We start from the raw sequence: 22,423 nt of genomic DNA, 5'->3' as shown, positions 1-22,423 counted from the left end.
AATTAACATATCACAGATTTTTGTTTTTATTGCATTTTGGAAAATATCCCAACTTTTCTGGAAATGGGGTTTGTATATACAATTATGTAAGTAAATATATTTTGAATAATTAACAAGCTTCACTTTCAGCAGATAAAATAAATATGATATCTCTTGTTTTATAGAAGGTGCGAATTAGGAAGAAAGTCTCTTGATTAATACAGTGGAAATTAAATGACACGTTTCAGATTGTTGTTTTAAACACTGAGGCTACATCCACACTACGCCGGATAAATCCGTTGTTACGAACCCCATAACTGGGTATCTTACCAGCAAAGATAGGAGTATCCGTTGAAGTCTGATGATACTATTTTTAACAGTATTTATTAGTAAAAATACACAAAAATAATATCAATGCAAATATACAGATAATATACGTCATCAATACTAAACCTAAAAGTGCAGGTATAATAATAATCAATGAGAAATAAGCTCTATCGTTGTCTAGGGGATAATGAATTGTCCGATGGAAATATAAAGTTCAGTTCAGTTCATGCAGGCTGCGGTAGTTGTTGATCACTGTGTTGCAATTGTTAGAGAGAGAGAGAAAAAGCAGTAACAGCTATTAACTTGCTTACTTTCCTTTTATGATCTTGATCCTTCGATGCGTTGTTGTTATGGCCATTCACGTGTGACCCCTCTGCGTCCTTTAGCTAAACTGTTCTGTGGAGGACTCGTCACCCAGGCAAGGGTGGACACACACACAAACCCCCACCGGTTTCGTAGAGTCTCTCCTGGTGCGTCTGAGGGGTGTTCCCCAGACACTACTTTTTTCCCCACTCACGGGGTCTCAGATGTCAATCAGGTTGGGATGATGCAATCCCTCAACCAGACCACTCTGGTTGTCCCCTGAGGGGTTTCAATGAATAGAACAGCACTCAATACACAATTCCTTCTCCAAGAGACAATAGCAGTAATCTCTCTCTTTGTCAATAGGAGACATTCCAACTTGTGCTGTGCCTCTCTCTCATAAATTTGTATGAGCTGTTTATCTCTCTCATTTCCTTTGATAACAGCATCGGAATAGTAGCGATTTACGATTCTCCAAAGGGGGGGGGTGCATTGGCTATTCTGTACTCTTCTGCCCATCAGAGTTGCTCCTCATTCATAACACCGTAACCGAAGCTTTTTCTCTTTGTTTTTACCCTCTGTCCACACTAAAACGGCATTTTCGTCTCCTGAAACCGGAACTTTTCAAAAACGCTTTCCAAGGTGGATATTTTTGAAAACACTGCTCGGGCAGATCAGTGTGGATGGCATAACCGGAGATTTCTGAAAATGCTATCAGATGGCAGCAGGCTATTTCATTGTTTTCTTGAACGCAACCTAACAATTTCAGAACAGAGGGCAACGAGACTGAAGCCAGAAGAGTTAGAAATGTACTCACCAAATACTTTGACCCATAATTTACTGAATAAATAAGTATACTGTACTCACTTTGCCCTGTTTTCTGTCCTTGCTCGTATGAAGGTGGTTTACCTATTTATGCAAGTACTTCTCTGACAATAGATGTGTAAAAGCCTAATGTAACATTGTATGGAAATACAAGATAACACTGATGCAGACATGTTTTATACATTTAACAAGGTGCTTTATTAATGCAACAGAGTGGGTTAGTTTTTCAATGTTCGTCGTCAGCCAGGTCAATCTGTCCGTGAACTCCCTGTCGGTTGCTGCCGTACGCTCCAGTATTTGTTTTTTTTTAGTTTTAAATTCTTCTGCGCCAGAGCCAACAGCTGTCCATCGTTTTAAGTTTTTCTAGTGTGTAACTACACAAACGTGCACTTCTACAGCGAGATTCGACACCAGACATGTCACTTGTTTTCAGTAGATGAATCTTGCGCATCTGGAGCTGGAGGAGATTCGCCGAAATCTCCGCTTCAGTGTGGATAGAGATATTTTCAAAAACGCATAGTGTGGACGCCTATCGTTTTTACGCGAAACCAGCATTTTCAAAATTATCCGGTCTAGTATGGATGTAGCCTGAAATGATTTGTTTCTTTGGTGTTAATATGCTTTGTACTAGTTATTGAAGTAGCATCAAATGTACGTAACTTATGCCTTAGTTTTTGTTCGTTTTGTCACGTACCCCGTGACTGGGTTAAAGAACCAGCAGAAATGGAAAACTCTTTGGAGTCTGGTATTACTAGTCGCTAATAGTGTTTATTAGTAAACTATGCAATACAGTACTATAAAATGCAAATATATGAAAGATGTTAGCAATAATATATACAGAAGTGTGGAAATAGGAACCAAAACCAGGCTGTTTCATATCTAGGGGTAAATGGATACAGTCTTACAATATGATGAAGAGAGTTCAGTTCTGTTCAAGGTAGTTGGTTGAGTAATGTTAGAGAGTGAGAGGTGATGCCGTTGCTGCTGATCTTCCCGTTGTCTTCCGAAGTCCTTTTGTGGACACTGACTATAACCAAGATACATACAACCGTTCTTCAGTGGTGGAACTATCACCCAGGCAAGGAAGGACACACAAATAGTTCCCCACCGGTTGCACCTTCTCACACTGTGAACCACTGATCGATTCACTGAATCGATCCTCCAAAACCCCCACCTTCACGTGGGTGCACAAAGCTCATTCAGTGTCTTGTAGTGTGTCTGTCTGTGTCCCAGCAGACCTGCTTTTTATCTCCACATGCTGGACACTGGCTGTCCATCAACTGGCTCCACCCTGCTCTCTGCAGGAATCTTAACAAGTAGGCAAAGTGTCTTTGGAGAAAGGTAAACAATCAGCAAAGCAACGATAACATTAAATCTTCTCTCTCTCTCTCTCTCTCTCTCTCTCTCTCTCTCTCTCTCTCTCTCTCTCTCTCTCTCTCTCCAATTTGTGCTTGCCGCCTCCTCCTCCCCCAATAGCAGCACACTTCATAGGGTCAACTCTGGACCCCCTTTCAAATTCCGTTTGCCCATCACAGATACCATGTCATAAACAGTAATTTGCAATAGCACAAGTAGTGTTGCCTAAAAATAGGATTATTAAAATGTAATGTTAGTGTCATTAGTTTGATAGCTGCAACCATAGATTTGTCCTCAACATTGCAAGATGTGCTTTATTCAAATGTTGATCAAATACAAGTCAAGCTGTTTTTTTTAATCTTACTTTGATCACATTTAAAATATTAGTGGTTGAGGAGTGCTACAAATTATATTTATACCTACACTGTTGTGTATGTTCACAATAGCACCTGTGACCAGGTAGATATGGTATTGAGATTTAATGTGATTCCAATGTAGAAATAGTTTGTCAAGTTTGCTCAGCCTACCAGCCAAGCTATAGTTATGTTTTGAGTCTTCTCTTTTTGTTGTAAAGGTTACTATATGGTTGTCAAATAGGTCTTCCTGAACTTGTTTAGTCAGTTGAATATTGTCTCTGTTTATGCAGAGTTTCTACTATAATGTATTGTGGGAGGTTGGGCTGAGAAGTGTTGTATTTCTAGCTTACTCTTTGCAATTACTCCCTGTTGTTGTCGGTACTGCATTCTCCAAGAAATTTCAGGTTATATCGAAGTGCCTGCATTAAGCACAACGGAACAAAAACACAATTTTGCGTACTCTTTCAAACAGAAAATATTTGAATGTTTTTACACAATTGTGAAGTCAGCCCTTAGAAATCCTAAAAGTGTTTAACAATGAGGTTAGACAGCATCATTAGATGTCCTGACGAAGGGTTCTGCCCAAAACGTTGACTGTGCTTCTTCCTGTAGATGCTGCCTGGCCTGCTGAGTTCCACCAGCATTTTGTGTGTGTTGCTTGAATTTTCAGCATGTGTAGATTTCCTTGTGTTTGCATAATTAGATATTTGGATTTTTGAAGTTCAAAGTAAATTTATTATTACATGTATGTTCCCATGTACTACTTTGAGATTCATTTTCTTAAAGGCATTTATAGGGGAAAAATACATTAAAATTTTATAATAAAGTACATAAAGACTGACAAAAGTACCAATATGTTATAAGAAGACAAACTGTAAATAAATGCGAACATGTATTGTCAGTTGCCTGGGAAAGTGAGTCTGTAGGTTGTAGAATTACTTCAAAGTTGAATTGAATGAAGTTAACTATGCCAGTTCAGGAGTCTGATGGCTGTGGGGTAATATCTGTTCCTGAACCTGGTGGAGTAGGACCTAAAGCTTCTGTACCTCCTGCCCATTGGTAGTAGTAAGTTGAGAACATGGCTGGAAGGGTGAGGCAGGGTGATCTTTGGGTACTCCTTTCTTGTGTAAATGTGCTCAGTAGTAGAAAGGGCTCTTTCTATAGCCTTTTCTATTCCAAAGGACTGGTGTTTCCATATCAGACTGTGATGCAACCAGTTAGGATGCTCTCCACTGCATCTATAGAAGTTTATCAAAGTTTTAGTTGATATGCTAAATCTATGCCAACTAAGAAGGTAAAGGTGTTGATGTGTCTCTTCTGTGCTTGTATGTGCTGTTACCAGGACAGATCCTTTGATATGTTGACACCAAGAAATTTAAAATTAAACCTCTGCAACTCTTGTCCTAATGAGGTTTGGCTCATGGACCTCGAGCATCTTCCTCCTGTAGTCAATAATCAGCTCTTTGCCAATGTTGAATGAGAGGTGGTTGTGACACCACTCAACCAAGTATAAATTGAGTGGAACAAGGGGCTAAGCACATAGCCCTATGGTGCTCTTGTAATGATGGTGAAAGTGGAGGAGATTTGTTACCAATCCATACCAACTGGGATCTGCCAGTGAGGAAATCAAGGATTTGGTTGCCCAGGAAAGCACCGAGGCCCAGGTTTTAGAGCATAGTGATTAATTTTGAGTGTTGAATGCTGACCTATGTATCTTCATTGTTCAAGTGTTCTAGAGCTGAGTGAAGGGTCAACGAAATGGCATCTGCTGTTGACCTTTTGTGATTGTAGGCATTTGGAACAAATCCAGGTTGCTCCTCAGGCCAGAGTTGATGTGCTTCATGACCTGTCTATTGAAGCACTTCATTGTAGTGGATCTAAGTGCTGCTAGGCAATAGTCATTGAGGCAGGTTACCGCATTCTTCTTGAGCACTGATGTGACTGATGCCTGCTTACCTCAGACTATTGGTGAGGTTGAAGATGTCTGTAAATACTCCAAAAGGCCTTTAATATGCTCCACACAATGCTACAAATCAAGATCAGAGCCAATGATGTTGGAGGCAAGGGAGTAACATGGATAAAAGGTTGGCTGAAAGGCAGAAAACTGGTGATAGATGGGATCTCTCTAGGATGGCTGTTGGTGACTAGTTGAGTTCTGCAGAGTTCAGACCACAACTTTTCACTTTTATACATTAATGATCTGAATGGCAATGTGGTCAGGTTTGTCAATGGTAGCAAGATGAGTGAAGGAATGTAGTCTTGCAGAGATGGGTAGTCTGCAGAAGAATTCGGACAGGTTAGAGCAGCAGACAAGTGCTAGATAAAAGTATAAGAAATAGGAGCAGGAGTAGGCTATCTGGCACATTAAGCTTGCTCTCCCATTCGATAAGATCATGGCTGATCTGGCCATGGAATGCAGTTTAGAGATATTGGGTTAGATAATTTTGTGGGAAGATTAGAGTTGTAAATTATTTGTCAAATGGGGTGTGAATTATGGAATCTGAGATGTATAGAGTACTAGATCAGGATTCTCTGAAGGTTAACTTGATGTTATAAAGAAGGCAAATGTAGTGTTCACACCCATTTGGAGAGGACCAGAATATAAACGTAAAGATGTACAGATGAAGCTCAGACCATATTTCAAAGTTCAAAGTAAGTTTATTATCATGTCACCATTTTCTTGCAGGCTTTTACAGTAGAACAGCAAAATACAATAGAATCAAGGAAAAACTACGCAGACTGCAAACAACCAATATGTAAAAGAAAACAAACTATGTAAATATTAAAAAAAAACTGAGAACATGATTTGTAGAGTCTTTATAAGTGAGTTCATAGCATGTTGAATCAGTTTGGTATCGAGGGAGTGAAGTTATCCATGTTGGTTCAGGAGCCTGAAGGGTTGAAGAGTAATAACTGTTCCTGATCCTGGTGGTGTGGGACCTAAGGCTTCTTTGTCTCCTTCCCAATGGCAGCAGTGAGAAGAAAGCATGGATTGGAAAGCAAGGTTGTCCTTGACGGATGTTGCTTTCTTGTTGCAGTGCTCCTGGTTGATGTGCTCAATTGTGAGAAGCGCTTTTATTTTTACAAGTGGCTTTTTTGATCTTGGGCATTGGTGTTTCCACACTAGTCCATGATGCAACCACTTAGGTTGCCCTCCACAGTGCATTTATAGAAGTTTAATCAAAGTTCTAGATGACATGTTGCTCCTACGCAAACTTTTAAGAAAGAAGAGGTGCTGTTGTGATTCCTTTATGTTTACACATGCCGGTATCTGGACACATCCGCTGATATTGATGCCAAGAAATTTAAAGCTGATCCTCTACAATTCTGTTGCCCTAATGAGAACTGACTGTGGACCTCTGGTTTCTTTCTCCTGTAGTCAATAATCAGCACTTTGGTTTTCCTGATGCTGAGTGAGAGGTTGTTGTTGTGACACCATTCAACCAGATTTTCATTTTCCCTATATGCTGATTTGTCACTACCTTTGATTAGGCCAATAACACTGGTGATGTCAGAAAACTAAAATATGCAATTAGAGCTGTACTTCGCCTCATAGTCGTGAGTAGAACAGAATGCTAAGCACACAGCCTTGTGGTGCACCTGTTCTGATGGTGATTATGGAAGAGATGTTGCCTATATGTACTGACTGGGGTCCACAAGTGGGGAATTAAGAGTATCCAGTTGCACAAGGAGGTTTCAAGGCCTGGGTCTAGGAGCTTAGTCATTAGTTTTGAGGAGATCATAAAGTTGAATGCTGAGCTGTAGTCAGTGAAGAGCATCCTGATATATGTATCTTCACTGTCCAGATGCTCTAGTGCTGAGTGAAGAGCCAGTAAAGTTCAGAAGAATAAGTGGGTGGGATCTCGTTGCAACCTGCTGGATACTGAAAGTGGACATGTAGAGGATGTTTCCTTGATAGGACAGTCAAGGGTTGAGGGCACTGCCTTGAAATAGAACGGAGATCAGGACAAATTTCTTAAGCAGGAGTGTGGTGAATCTGTGGAATTAGTTGTCACAAAGGGCTGTGGAGTGTATAAATAGATTGTAACTGCATACAATTATAAAGTATATGTAAGAATGTTAACTTAAGCAACCAGTTATTAAAGGAAAGAAAAAAAAGCAAAAAGGGCCCATTATGCTGATATACAGTCACATGTGCATGGTAGTGATCACATCTTTCAGAAGCCGTTGTTTTCACACTACACCTTCTGAATGTTGCTCAAAATCCATCTTGAAAAAATGGGCTCTCCCACGAGAGTATTAGTCCTTCCTTGAAACCATTCATCTGCACAAATCACCTTGTGCGACAGAGACGGCACACTCTGCCATCTTTCTTCTTGTCTTCTCCCAGCTCCCGCTAACAAAGACCTCTCTACCCAGAGTACTCTAAAACCTTCTCCCAATTCTACCATTTTGATTCCTTGACATTCCATTCCCAAGTTGAACAATAAAGCCCCTTATCTCAGCTCAAACCCAAACAGGCTCAAAGCAGAACAGATTGCTCTTACAGAACTGCTGAAATGAAATATCTACAGCATAGTAAAAGTCCTAATCAGTGTGTTACACAGTCATGATTGGTTAGAGGGTTTAGGGTCATCAAGTAAAAGTTTAATTGTTATTCAACTATATAAAATAATATAGCTTAAGTCCCTTGAGTGTTATGGCTTGTAGATTGGTGCATGGATATTGTCCTGGAGCTACTCCACTGCATGAACAAGCCTGTAGCAGTTCTTCACATTGTGCAGTGCAGCACTAGGAGTTGACGACTCCTAACCCAGTACAGAATTCAGTATCTCCTTTAGCCTCAACAGGTGACCTCAAAACATGAGGGCCTATTCTGCAGCACAACAGAGGCCATGCAGCTCTCCCGTTGTTAATCTTTTTAATGAACCAGTGAATCATTGTACATTACCAATATTCAATAGGGTCTTGCAATCACAACAAAAACATTCAAGACAGTCATCTGCACTGTCTGTTGGACCTCTATCTTCTTGCTTGAGTGGCTGAAGCAAACTGCAATACAGTGTGTAACAAGTCCAGCTCCACCACTATTGAGTAACTCGCTAATGGGGTGGGTCTGTAGTACTTGATGTTCTTGATAAACAAGTATCTTGCTATTGTAAAGGACAAACAAATACACCTTTGGTTGGACCCTGAAATCTGTACGTCCAAGCAGCCACCATCTTACCGGAAGAGTTTGGTGGATTGAACGTCAGAGCAGGCTCAGCGGGCCGAATTGTCTAATCCTGCTGCTATCTTCTTATTGTCTTTTGTTAAAAAAAAATCCCTATTCTAAAGGTGGTAAAACTTTCAAATATGATTGGCTTTGACCATAATATTTGAACACAAATCAAATTGAATCTTTAGCATAATTAAAATGTAGTTAGATAATATGTTTTGGTAGGAATTAAGTCGCAGTTCTGCGTTTGAAATTCTGTTAAGTTTTGCTAGGCAAATTAAATGCCGTAGTGTAGCGGTGTGCTACAAGCAGCGCTAAAATTACGACACGGAGTCGGTAACTGCAGTCGAAGGAAAAACCTTATTCGAAAACTTCAGCCTCACTTTTAAGCCTCTGTCAACCGGCCCCCCATGGCGAAGAGGCTCCAAAGCTCTGTGCTCGCAAACCCCCGTAGGCTATCTAATTGTGAGTCGGTTCGGATACGCTAGGAAATGAGGCGCTACATAACCCCCCCCCAGAACCGGCGATACACCCCCCAATGTCCACAGCCTGGGCCAGAACCTGCTTGGGAGGTCGGCCTCTGCGCCGAGGCGCCGGAAACTCGGCCGGTTGCGCCAGGTCCACATGGGCCGGCTTGAGGCGGTCCACCGTGAAAACCTCCTCCTTCCCCCCAACGTCCAGCACGAACGTGGACCCGTTGTTCCGGAGCACCGTAAACGGCCCCTCGTATGGCCGCTGCAGCGGTGGCCGATGCCCGCCCCTTCGTACAAACACAAACTTACAGTTCCGTAGGTCTTTGGGTACGCAGGTTGGGTGCCGCCCATGCTGTGAAGTGGGTATGGGGGCCAGGTTACCGAGCTTCTCGCGAAGTCTGCCCAGGACTGCAGCGGGTTCTTCCTCTTGCCCCCTCGGGGCTGGTAGGAACTCCCCGGGGACGGCCAGGGGCGCGCCGTATACCAACTCGGCCGACGAGGCGTGCAGGTCGTCCTTGGGCGCTGTGCGGATGCCGAGAAGGACCCAGGGAAGCTCGTCCGCCCAGTTGGCTCCACGCAGGCGGGCCATGAGGGCCGACTTCAGGTGACGGTGGAAACGCTCCACTAGCCCGTTCGACTGTGGGTGGTAGGCAGTGGTGTGGTGCAGCTGAGTCCCCAAAAGGCTGGCCATAGCTGACCACAGGCTGGAGGTGAACTGGGCGCCTCTGTCGGAGGTAATGTGGGCTGGTACACCAAAGCGGGATATCCAGGTGGCGAGCAGGGCTCGGGCGCAAGATTCGGAGGTGGTGTCGGTGAGCGGGACCGCCTCTGGCCATCTTGTGAACCGGTCCACGATAGTCAGGAGGTAACGCGCTCCGCGCGACACTGGCAGGAGGCCCACGATATCCACATGAATGTGGTCGAAACGCCGGTGGGCGGGATGGAACTGCTGCGGTGGGGCTTTGGTGTGCCGCTGAACCTTGGCCGTCTGGCAGTGCATGCACGTTCTGGCCCATTCACTGACCTGTTTGCGGAGACCGTGCCAAACGAACCTGCTGGAAACCAGCCGGACAGTTGTCCGGATGGAGGGATGCGCCAAGTTATGAATGGAGTCGAAAACACGTCGCCGCCAGGCTGCGGGGACGACCGGACGGGGCTGGCCGGTGGCGACGTCACAGAGTAGGGTCCTCTCACCTGGGCCCACGGGGAAGTCCTGGAGCTGCAAACCAGAGACTGCAGTCCTGTAACTCGGAATCTCCTCATCTACCTGCTGTGCCTCTGCCAGTGCCTCAAAGTCTACCCCTTGGGAAAGGGCATGAACGGTAGGGCGAGAGAGCGCATCCGCCACGACGACATTGTCCTTACCCGAGACGTGCCGGACATCCGTTGTGTATTCAGAGATGTAGGACAGGTGGCGTTGCTGGCGGGATGACCAGGGGTCGGATGCTTTCGTAAACGCAAAGGTAAGCGGTTTGTGGTCCGTGAATGCGGTGAAGGGCCGACCTTCTAGGAAGTACCTGAAATGCCGGATTGCCAGGTAGAGCGCCAACAGTTCCCGGTCAAAAGCACTGTACTTGAGCTCGGGTGGCCGCAGGTGTTTGCTGAAAAACGCCAGGGGTTGCCAGCGACCTGCGATGAGCTGCTCCAGCACCCCACCGACTGCCGTGTTTGATGCGTCCACTGTGAGGGCGGTAGGGGTGTCCATTCTGGGATGTACTAGCATTGCGGCGTCAGCCAAAGCTTCCTTCGTTTGAACGAAAGCGGCGGCGGACTCCTCGTCCCAGGTAATGTTCTTGCTCGGACCCGACATCAGGGCGAACAGGGAGCGCATGATCCGGGCAGCTGAAGGGAGGAAGCGGCGGTAGAAATTGACCATACCTACGAATTCCTGAAGGCCTTTGATCGTGGTGGGTCGGGGGAAGTGGCGGACCGCATCTACCTTAGCGGGCAGAGGGGTTGCCCCGTCTTTAGTAATCCTGTGGCCCAGGAAGTCAATGGTATCAAGTCCGAACTGGCATTTGGCAGGGTTGATTGTAAGACCGTACTCACTCAGTCGGGCGCAGAGTTGACGGAGGTGGGACAGATGCTCCTGACGACTGCCGCTGGCTATGAGGATGTCATCCAAATAGATGAACGCGAAGTCCAGGTCCCGTCCCACCGCGTCCATTAACCGCTGGAACGTCTGTGCGGCATTCTTCAGGCCGAACGGCATGCGGAGGAACTCGAAGAGGCCAAACGGGGTGATGAGAGCCGTTTTGGGGACGTCGTCAGGATGCATCGGGATTTGATGGTACCCTCGGACAAGGTCGACCTTGGAGAAGATCCGGGCGCCGTGCAGGTTTGCCGCAAAGTCCTGAATGTGCGGCACAGGGTAGTGGTCCGGTGTGGTAGCCTCGTTCAGCCTGCGGTAGTCGCCGCACGGTCTCCAGCCCCCCGTCGCTTTGGGCACTATGTGCAGGGGGGAAGCCCAGGGGCTGTCGGACCGCCGGATGATCCCCAATTCCTCCATTCTCTGGAACTCCTCCTTCGCCAGTCGGAGCTTGTCCGGGGGAAGCCGCCGAGCACGGGCATGGAGGGGTGGTCCCTGTGTCGGGATGTGGTGCTGTACGCCGTGCCTGGGCATGGCTGCTGTGAACTGCGGTGCCAGAACCGATGGGAACTCCGCCAGGACCCTGGTGAAATCGTTGTCGGACAGCGTGATGGAGCCGAGGTGAGGGGCTGGCAACTGGGTCGCGCCCAGGGAGAACGTCTGAAAGGTCTCGGCGTGTACCAGTCTCTTCCTGGGCAGGTCAACCAGCAGGCTGTGAGCTCGCAAAAAATCCGCACCCAGAAGCGGTTGGGCTACGGCGGCCAGTGTGAAGTCCCACGTGAACTGGCTGGGGCCGAACAGTAGCTGCACCTGACGGGTGCCATAGGTCCTTACTGTGCTGCCATTCACGGCCCTCGGGGGGACCCGGTGCCCTGCTGCGGGTGTCGTAACTCGTCGGAGGTAAAACGCTGATCTCAGCCCCAGTATCGACCAAAAACCGGCGTCCCGACCTTCTATCCCACACATACAGGAGGCTATCCCGATGGCCAGCCGCCGTAGCCATCAGCGGCAGCTGGCCCTGGCGTTTCCCGGGAACCTGCAGGGCGGGCGGCAACGGCGGGCTTCTGCGCCCCACCGCTGGTGGTAGAAGCACCAGTGGTCATTGGGCCGGGGGTTAGTGGGCTCTGCGGCCGGGCCTGGACTGGTTTGCTGCCGGGAGCGTGGCTGGGAGATCTGTGCGATGGACGCCCCGCTCACCTTTTTGGCGTTCCACAGCAAGTCCGCCCGGGCTGCCACCTTCCGGGGGTCACTGAAATCCGCGTCGGACAGCAGCAGGCGTATGTCCTCGGGCAGCTGCTCCAGGAATGCCTGCTCAAACATGAGGCCTGTGTGTCCCTCGGCCAGAGACAACATCTCATTCATTAAAGCCGATGGAGGTCTGTCGCCCAAGCCATCCAGGTGCAGTAAACGGGCAGCCCGCTCGCGCCGTGAGAGTCCGAAAGTCCTGAGGAGCAGGGCTTTGAATTCCGTGTACTTGCCGTCTGCCGGGGGCGACTGTACGAACTCCGCGACCTGGGCAGCTGTGTCCTGGTCGAGGGAGCCCACCACGTAGTAGTAGCGGGTGTCTTCTGAGGTGATCCGGCGAACGTGGAATTGGGCTTCGGCTTGCTGGAACCATAGGTCCGGGCGCTGTGTCCAGAAACCCGGCAGTTTCAACGAAACCGCATGAACAGTGGCGGCGTCGGTCATTTCTGGTCCAAAAATCGTTTGGACCGTCGGGGTCACCAATTGTAGCGGTGTGCTACAAGCAGCGCTAAAATTACGACACGGAGTCGGTAACTGCAGTCGAAGGAAAAACCTTATTCGAAAACTTCAGCCTCACTTTTAAGCCTCTGTCAACCGGCCCCCCATGGCGAAGAGGCTCCAAAGCTCTGTGCTCGCAAACCCCCGTAGGCTATCTAATTGTGAGTCGGTTCGGATACGCTAGGAAATGAGGCGCTACAGTAGCGTGTATTTTGGACACTGTGCCATTATGAGTATGGTAAGAATATTGAACTGGCTTTCACAGAACTTGAAACAAAAGTTTTTTTTAATTGAGCATTTTAAAAAGAAACTGGAGGGTTATGCTGAGAGAGTGAAGGGTGAATTTTGTTTTATATTGTATGTAATCTCTCTTGACCATTGCATTAATCATGTTGTTGGCTACTCAGTGCTAGCCAGTATCTTTTACCAAAACTGAAAGTTTTCCTCATCTGTCCACTTTTTGAAGTGGCAGTCTTAAGGCAAATTCATGTGATTTATAGCTAATGCTATTACAGAATGAGGGATTTAACCTGTTAAACCAATTGGTTCTTCAGGCAAATTCAAAATGTAACATTTTTGCAGAAGAATAGGGAACTCTTCTGTTGTTAGGCACACATTCTTCAATTAGCATAAAAACACAATAAAGCCCATCTTGTTTGTTGGATGTTGTAATTGCATGTTAACTTGGTGCCAGCTCTTGAAGGTAATTTATTGATAAGTTCTGTGAAATGTTTTGTAGCAGCAAAAGATGTGATTCATTGTTTTCTGATTATCTTTTTTTGTATTCATCTAGTACTTTTAGAACATAGAACATCACAGCACAATACAGGCTCTGTGACCGATGATACTGCATCAACTTCTTAACTTTTCTAAAATAAGTCTAACTCTTCCCTCCTATCTGGCCCTTCAATTTCTTGCACTAACCACACTGTGCATTCCAGGTTTCATTTTATTCTCTAGCTGATTATTTCATTAAATACCAAGTACATTGTGTCAGACTAAAGTTGGGAAGTATAAGCTTTTATTTTTTGGTAGGCATTGCTGAATACTGACTTTAAATGATTTGCTTGTTTCAAACTTTTCTTACATAGGTAGTATTGCCACCTGGTGCACAGCACTCTGATGACAAAGGTGCTAAAGAGACTCTTCTCGAGGATGATGAATGTCCACTGCAGATTTTTAGAGATTGGCCAAGTGACAAAGGTGAGCAACATATATTTATACTGAAGGAATGTCAAGGATGCCAGGCTTTTAACAAGTTTAATTTTGTGTGGATGGATGTGCAATTTACATATGCTAGTAAAGTGAAATGAACAATTTTGTCTGAATAGAAAAGTTCATCCCATTCATTGATCTTAAATTTTACAATGAAAATTTCATCATTGGTTTTTGTATTTACCACATTTCTATCTCTTCATTTGTGTGTGTAGGATGGAAATGTGTTTTATTCAGGGTAAGTAGAATGGGCTCATAAAACTTTTTATGTAAGGATGAGCACTTGTATCCCGAGACAGCATATACCTTTTCAGGCTACCATTGTACATGGTGCTAAGGAATTGAGTTCTTGTGTTTTCTGGTCAAAATTACTGCTTTAACAATTACAAGTTGTGATTAAACATGATACTGTGATTTATAGGATTGAACACATTACAGAATAGGATTGACACTTTCATGGTATATGATGTCATAGAAAATGCAAGGGAATTAATAAAAGGCTATTTAACTATATAAATCTAGCTGCAACCGTTTTTATTTCCTAGCTTTGTTCCTTGTTCTATGATAATCTTGTTCTTACAAATAGCATGCTTTGAACAGTTCTGATGAAAGCTCATTGAAAGATTGAGTAGCAAGGATATATATCTTCAGTATCCCCAATTAAGAGCCCAGAAGCACCACCGTTACTTTCTGAAGGATATAGCTGCCAGGCTGGATCTGTCACAGGTGATTAGTTAACCAAGAAGGGTAAACCTACCCAACCACATCTTGCTAGTCTACCTTTTGCAAATGAATTTTATATAATGCAGTTCCCATGTTCAAGATACTTAACACCAAGCAGCTTTTTGACTGGTACTATTCCCTTGATTTCCTGCACATGGATATAGTGTGTACCATCTACAACATATGCATTATTACTTGCCATAGCTATTTGGGTAGTACCATCCAAATCATATGACCATTATCAGAAAGCATGGGTAATCAAGTCTGGAGTGGTTGGATACACTTCATATTCATTGCTCGGCTTCGCACCTGACTTCTGGGGCTATCTGTGTGGAGTTTGCATAATTCCTCTGCTACTGTGGGAGTTGCTCCATGTGAATGTTTTATTTATTTCTCATGCCCAAAAGACCTGCTGATTGTTGGCTAGGTTACAAAGTTGTAAAATTAAACTTGTTGAAAGTATGATTTACTGGACACTAGAAATGGTTACAGGAAGATGATTGGGGCAGTGGGATTGATGGGCTTGCTCTGAAAATGGGATTAGGTTGTGGGCTCCGTGACCACAAATGAAATGTTTTAAAATTAATCTTCAGCTTTTTATTTCAATTAAATCAGTTTCAATGGACATTTAAGAATACTAACCTTTGACAGCAGTTGTTTGAATTGATGAGAGCTAATCCATCCTGCAGATTTAAAGGATCAACAACCTTAAATGTTGATGTTGGTTGTGTTTAGTTAAATGATGTTGATTTTGCTGGAGAAGGTAGGGTAATTAGTGTTCTTAAAATAACTTAACGTTTTTCACACTGCTGTGTCATGTCTGAAGTGTTTGCTGCTTTTAATGGAGTTTTCTGACCCATCATTTCTGCATATGTAGACAAAGCTCTTGGCCTGTCTTTGTATTTTCTTGGGAACGTTAACAAATGCTTCTGTAGTTATTTTACTGGGCAAAGGAAATGACTGTATGCTGTTTGTTTAAGCCTATTAAAAATCTATAAACCATTTTCCTGTATTAAGACCCTTAGTTTCCTGGCTTCATTGTTCATTCATAATATACACGAATCAAAGCTTTTTCTAATAGTGGGCTGACAACTAATCATTGCAACATTGTCTTAAAACAGGTACTTTAGTCTTCCAATTAAAGAAAAGACCATTTGACTATATCCCAAAGAATGCAAGGAAACAAAAGGAAGTAGATGGCAGACCATCAAAAGGAAAAGAAAGGAATGATAATTCAGTCTACGGATCATCATTACCACCTGAGAAACTGCCATATCTTGTTGAGTTGAGTCCTGGTAAGAATTGTATAATGTTTTCAAAGGTTTCTTTGTATAGCTGAAAGCAAGTCCTATCTAATTTTTAGCTTGCCAACTGATTTATTTTTTCCCATCTATACCTTAGCTTCTTGAGTAGCTAAAAAATTCTAATATAGCTGATCCTTTGCTTTGGACTCTAACTCAAATGCTTGTATAATTTATTAATTTGTCTAATAGTGTTTTTGTTGTGAACATTTTATGTTACCATCACTGTAGGTCTTAATGCTTCATTTTTTTTCTCAGCAGTTCCACATTTGTTTACAAAGAATTATAAAATGTGCAGTGCTAAATTGCAGTACTATGTGGTTCAACATAGCCTAATCATTTTATGTTGAACCACATATTGCATCTCTCCTTAATGTTGCATAATCTGCTTTTGTGTTGAAGTTTTAATGACTTAAGTTCAGAAGTCATGAAATTTGTTGTTTTGTAGCAGCAGTGCAAGACAAAAATGACAGGAAGTAAGAAAAACAGTACAAAAGATAAATAACGAGTTAATGTCCATGAGTTCATGGACCATTCAGAAATCTGATGGCGGAGGAGAAGCTGTTCTTAAAATGCTGAGTGTGGGTCTTCAGGCTCCTATACCACCTCTCTATTGGTAGTAAGTAAAGAGGGCATTGTCCTGGGTGATGAGGGTCTTTAACGATCAAAGCTGCCTTCATGAGGCACTGCCTCTTGAAGCCACACGCAATGCAGGGAAGGCACGATAGAGCTGGCTGAATCTATAGCTCTCTGTGACCTCTTGTGCATTTGAGGCTTCATATCAGGCTGTGATACGTCCAGTCAGAATGCACCATACATCTACAAAAATTTGCAAAATTACTGATCAATTATTACATATTTTAACTGTTTGAACTACTGGTATCATTATTTTAAGATTAAGTTTAGTTTGTGAAATTTATATTCATGTTTTTATTCAGGTGGATTAGCAGAAGCAGATTTATGAAAACGTGGAAAATGTGTTTTCATCAAAGAAAGCTTTAGAATCAGGACAGGAATGTATATGTTCTACAATGTAGAATCATTTTAACCATACATTCAGACACGGCCACACTGATTCTTGTCTTCCTCATCCACCCTCGCTCTATGCCATGCTCCCCGTCCACTCTCCTCATGTTCTGGTTTGCTCCTATTCCCTCCAAAATACAGCTGCCCATCACATGTTCTCTGTCCTGGTGCATGTCATAAACACCAAATTTTCATCTCTTGAACTAAATTATCTTAAGTGACTTTATGAACTTGCTACTTTTAGTGTTTTGTATGTTTCTACTCAGATCTGATAGTTTCTTAATCCCATTTAGAATTTTATTCTCCAAATAATATGTAACTTTGTTCATTTTATCTGAAAATATAACAAAATTCATGCTTAATCAACATTGGGAGTCATTTAACTATTATATGGCTATTCTGCAAATTTATTTGTACTTGTAGTCTTTCTTAATATCAGCTTCCTGAAAACTGACAACCCCAAACGCTTGATTGTGCTTCTTCCTAGCTATTCGCTGCACTTGGGTTTTATATCTATTATTTTACTTTATGGGTTCCTCTATTAACTTATGCTTATATTAGCTCATGCGGTTCCTTAAGTGTCTCCTGTAATCTGTAACTCTGCAACTAGTGTCTGTCTTCCATTTTCTTTCTCAGCTTTTGATTCTTACTCCAACATTAAATGATTGCACTTGCCGGTTCTGCTGATTTGTATCTGTTATTGCTTATTTGTATTTGGATACAGGTTAAATGTTGAATGCCTTCCACTTTTGTATGCAAATCTAGAAGTTCCTCAGTGACTGAAAATATAAGAATAAAATTACAGAAAATTTCAGATTTAATATCACCAGCATATGCCAGCTCTGTCCTGCCTTCCGTGCATTGTGGGCATCTTCAAGAGGCAGTGCCTCATGAAGGCAACACATTGCAGTACATAGTAATAAAAACCATAAATTACAATAACGTGTAAAAAAAAAAGTGCAGTAAAGGGGAAAAATACCAAGGAAGGGTTCATGGGTTCATTGTCCATTCAGAAATCTGATTGAAGAGGGGAAGAAACTGTTCCTGAAATATTGAATTTGTGTCTACAGGCTCCTGTACCTCTTTGATTGTAGCAATGAGAAGAGGACAGAATGCTTGCAATGAATGGCATAAAAATAACCTTTCTAGACCCAGTAACTGCCATGGAAACAGATTAACTATCAGTTGAAATGTTTAAAAGTGTCTTCATGACAGCTGTGAAGGCCAGATCATTGGATATATTTAAAGGGGATGTTGATAGATTCTTGATTAGTAAGGGCTTCATAGGTTATAAGGAGAAGGTAGGAGAATGGGGTAGAGAAGGATAAAAAAAATCAGCCATGATGAAATGGCTGAGCAGACTCAATGTGTTGAATGACCAAATTCTATTCATATGTCTTATATTTGTGAAACCCCCAGTTTCCTTGGGCTGTATAAGTCTAGGGAATACACACTCCCACCCTGTCAAATCCATGAGATTGGGATGGCTCTCCCGCCCCAAACCCCAGTTTGTGTGGAAGATGTGAAATTTACTACCCCGTAACAACTCGGTGCCAAGAAATAACAGACAGCACATTGCATATTGTTAACAGAATTATATTTATGAATGTTAACTAAAGGCTTAGCAAAGAGAAGAGAAAAAAAAACAGAGGGTCCATTATAATTAAACAGTCAAATGTGCACAAGTTGGAGCTCAACTCTTCTAAAAGTCATATTCGCTGATCCTTAGTAGACCTCAGCACCTTGCTCCATCAAATCATGGTCCCCTACCGGGTCAAATCCTATGGCTGGTTCTCTCTAGTGCCTTCTCTCACATCTCCTGCTGAACAAAGACCCCAGCTCACACTGGTGTCAGGCAAAAAGCAAACAAAAAAATCGCTCCCCTGATTGGATGGATGGCTCATATTCCAAAGCACCTGTTAACTCCAACCATAACCCAAACACTGCTTCTGCAGAAAGACTGTTACGATATCAGTGAAACCTCTTCCAGGGAGTTACAGTTGTATGGTCTAAGAAGGTGGCACACAGCTTGAGGACCCCTCAGTTAATGCTAGGGGTCCGTGGCAGAAAAAGGGTTGGGAACTTTTGTCTAAGAAATGAGAAGCATGATGGGTATTAAAACATCCGTCTTCATGGAGGATACCGGTTTCCCCCGCTATCCGAAGGTAGAGTGTTCCTATGAAACCATTTGTAAGCCAAACTATCGTAAAGTGAAAAAGCAATTACCATTAATTTATATGGGAAAATTTTTTGAGTGTTCCCAGACCCAAAAAATAACCTACCAAATCATACCAAATAAAACATAAAACCTGAAATAACACCAACATACAGTAAAAGCAGGAATGATATGATAAATATACATATATATAAATATAAATATAAAATAGAAATATTGTATGTACGGTGTAGTTTCACTTATCAAAATCGGGAAGACAGCGAGCCAAAGTCGATATGGAGAGAAAAAAAATCGGCACGTACGCCTACGCACATACACACATGCACGCACAACTGCCCGCACAAGGCTTCACGGTCATGGTGATCTTTCTCGGGGTAAACATACGTATAAAGCGGGCGTCTTTTTTTTGTGAAAGCAAAAATCCTCTTTGTTTAGCGAAAACAGGTACTAATGCAGGTCTTTCGTAACAGCGAGCTGTTGTAAAGCGAACGTTCGAAAAACGGGTGTCACCTGTACTATCAATGTAATAAGAATGGAAACTGTACCGCAGAAAGCTGGACCAGATTCAAACTGGATAAAAGAATTACTGAAAATCTTTTGGTATTCATGCAACGAAGTCACCCAGTCTGGATGAGATCCATCCTATATTGTGTTTTTCTAATCCAAGAGTACCTTGGGAACATTTAATTACAGTAGAATATATAATAGTATGGTATTTAAAGTACAGAATCAGGCCATTTACAGCCATTTACTTGCTGGCTTTTGTTTTCCTATGGCGCCTCCTGCTTCCATCTTCAGTTAATCAAAATAATATTCCTTAAGCACTTCTGTGTTTTTATCAGCTTCTTCTTCTCCTTATAGCTGTGTGTTCACACTTCTTCACTTCTGGGTAAAGAAACTTCTAACTTCTGAATTTCTTATTAATGTAGTGGTTAGCATAAAGCCATTACAGCACAAGTGATCATTGGTGGGGATTCGGTTCCTGCCATTGCCTGTAAATTGTCCCTGTGACTCCAGGTGCTCTAGTTTCCTCCTACATTCCAGACTTGCAGTAGGGTTAGTGTGTTGTGGGCATGCGATGTTGGCACCAAGTGGATGGCAACATTTATGGACTGCTAAGCACAATCTTCACTGATTTGATTTAATGCAAATGATGCATTTCACTATGTTTTGATGTGCATGTGACAAATAAAACTAATCTTTCATGTTGGTCTTCCTGCAAGTTGTACATATCTGTTATCATGCCCCTTTCTCAAGAAATGAATATGGGGCTATTAACTCTTTACTGATAAATATGTTTTAAGCTATAAAGACCACATCTGTTTTAATACTTCAAGTGATACAGCTAAAATTCTGCATAAGCATAACATTGCTTTTTGATATTTGTTAAAGAATATGCATATAAGAATTCAGAGTTCTGTGATATAAATCAAAAGATGCAATAGCGATCCTTTACTATTTTCTGCTTCAACAGTGTAATTGTAGTGTCGTTAATGCATACTCATTTCTTAATTTCAAAGAGCCCATTGCTGAAACCTACCTACTAACCTGTGTGTGACAAGTTTAAGTTCACTTTCTTTCACTTCTAGGAACTGTTAGTCTTGTTTGTAACTGCATCAGACTGTGACCATAAATTTGCTTCAGATATTTTGTGGGGATGTGCAGTGTATTTATAGTAGCTATAAATTTCTAGGCTGTCTACTTATCAAACAGCTGTTAGACTATTAAAGACAATTATTGTTCTGTTTTCCAGCATTTTTTCCCTTTTGATAATAGAGCTTTTAATAGTGCTAGAAGTAGAGTTTGCAGATTTGGGGTGGATTCCATTGCATAAGGAAGTGTTATATAGATTAAAGGAGATGATATGATAGCATTTAAATTTGGGGTGATACCTAGAACACATAAATTAGAGCTCAATTTACAGAAAGTGGAATATGTTACCCAAAATGAAGTTGAGGCTAAGTCAATTGTAAATTTTGGGGGTTAGTGTATGGGGTTATGAATGTGGCTTTGGTTGATTAAAGATAAAGACTAGTTTTATTTATCACGTGTACATTGAAAACATAGTGAAATACATCATTTGCATTAAATCAAACCATCAAGGATTGTTATGCCAGTCTTGTCATGCTTCTGGTGCCAGCATAGCAAGCTCACAACTTACTAACCCTTTTGGACTGTGGAAGGAAACCGGAGTATCCAGATGAAGCCCATGCAGACATGGGAAAACTGCACAAACTCCTTACAGACAGCAGTGAGAATTGAAGCCCAATCGAGGGTTGCTGGTTCTGTAAAGCAATGCACTAAACATGAAGCTACTGTGCTGCCCTAACAGAGCTATGTGGCATTAGTTGTGTTATGAGAGTAGTCAAGAGCTATATATGCCTTTTGACTAACGGTAATAAAATAAATGGAAATACTAAATAAAACCTCAGCGAATAAATGAAACTGGAAAATGACCAGCCTATTGAATTATATTGGTGCAGATACTTGCAACAGAGAAAGATCTTCAGTCTGGAAGAATAAGTGACAAATACTGGGCACAAGTATTTTTCATTGTAGGATTTTAAAAGGGAAACATCAAAAATGACTTGGTGTTTGGAAACCTTCCTGCTAAATTGGGAAATTGTAGATGTCAGCAAAATAATTAAAAATAATCAAACATGGAAACAAGGGAATCCTTAACTGTATAGGCTGTGTTGTTGGGTAATTATTAGAGTAACTGAGCAGCTTGGAATTTTTACAGGTAATCAGTGTCAGCATGGATTTGTTCTTTAAAAAATGGATGTGCTTGGTAAAATGGCTTAGTTTCCTACCCCCCCCCCCCCTTTCCCCAAAGAGCTGGCTTTCAATGAGGTGAATACGTAGTCTGTGTGAACAGACTTCAAGAATTAAACTGAATTAAACCAGATAATTAACAATGTTAGGGATTGGTTCAGCAGCACAGGAGGGAGTAGAGATAACAGGCAGATACTCAAATTAACAAGTTATGTTGGTGTCTAAGATCTATAATGTTGCAAACTCTATAAAGTCATCAATGACACTACCCTTGTTGGCAGTATCTCAGATGGCAATGAAGAGATGTATGGGAATAGGACAGATTGCTTGGTTGAGTGGTGTCACGATAACATCCTCACTCCATGTTAGCAAGGCCACGGAATAGAGTAAACATGTTGTAAATCTGTATAAAGTACGCAGATTTGTTGATTAAACAGTTTACAGATACATAGCTTCAGTATGTACCTTCAACAAATGCTTTTAAGCAACTTGTCAAACTTGCCTTTTTTAATGATATACCTGCAAACCCTACCTCTCAGAGCTTGGGCGTGTCATCCTTTGCAACCCCCCCATATCG

At 42.6% G+C, this 22,423-nt stretch overlaps 1 protein-coding gene across 4 annotated transcripts in view; it reads left to right on the top strand.

The window, feature by feature from the left end:
* Nucleotides 1-22,423, top strand: part of afdna (afadin, adherens junction formation factor a) — a 234,439-nt gene that overhangs the window by 84,449 nt on the left and 127,567 nt on the right. For all 4 annotated transcript variants that reach the window (XM_059986542.1, XM_059986541.1, XM_059986540.1 and 1 more), the window contains exons 7-8: nucleotides 13,722-13,833; nucleotides 15,690-15,863. In XM_059986542.1, the coding sequence (XP_059842525.1) occupies nucleotides 13,722-13,833; nucleotides 15,690-15,863 (286 nt within the window). The remainder of the gene's footprint in view (nucleotides 1-13,721; nucleotides 13,834-15,689; nucleotides 15,864-22,423) is intronic.

This window comes from Hypanus sabinus, chromosome 12 (assembly GCF_030144855.1).
Source record: "Hypanus sabinus isolate sHypSab1 chromosome 12, sHypSab1.hap1, whole genome shotgun sequence".
In the NCBI taxonomy this organism is placed as follows: Eukaryota; Metazoa; Chordata; class Chondrichthyes; order Myliobatiformes; family Dasyatidae; genus Hypanus; species Hypanus sabinus.
This window is presented reverse-complemented; position numbering and strand designations above follow the sequence as displayed.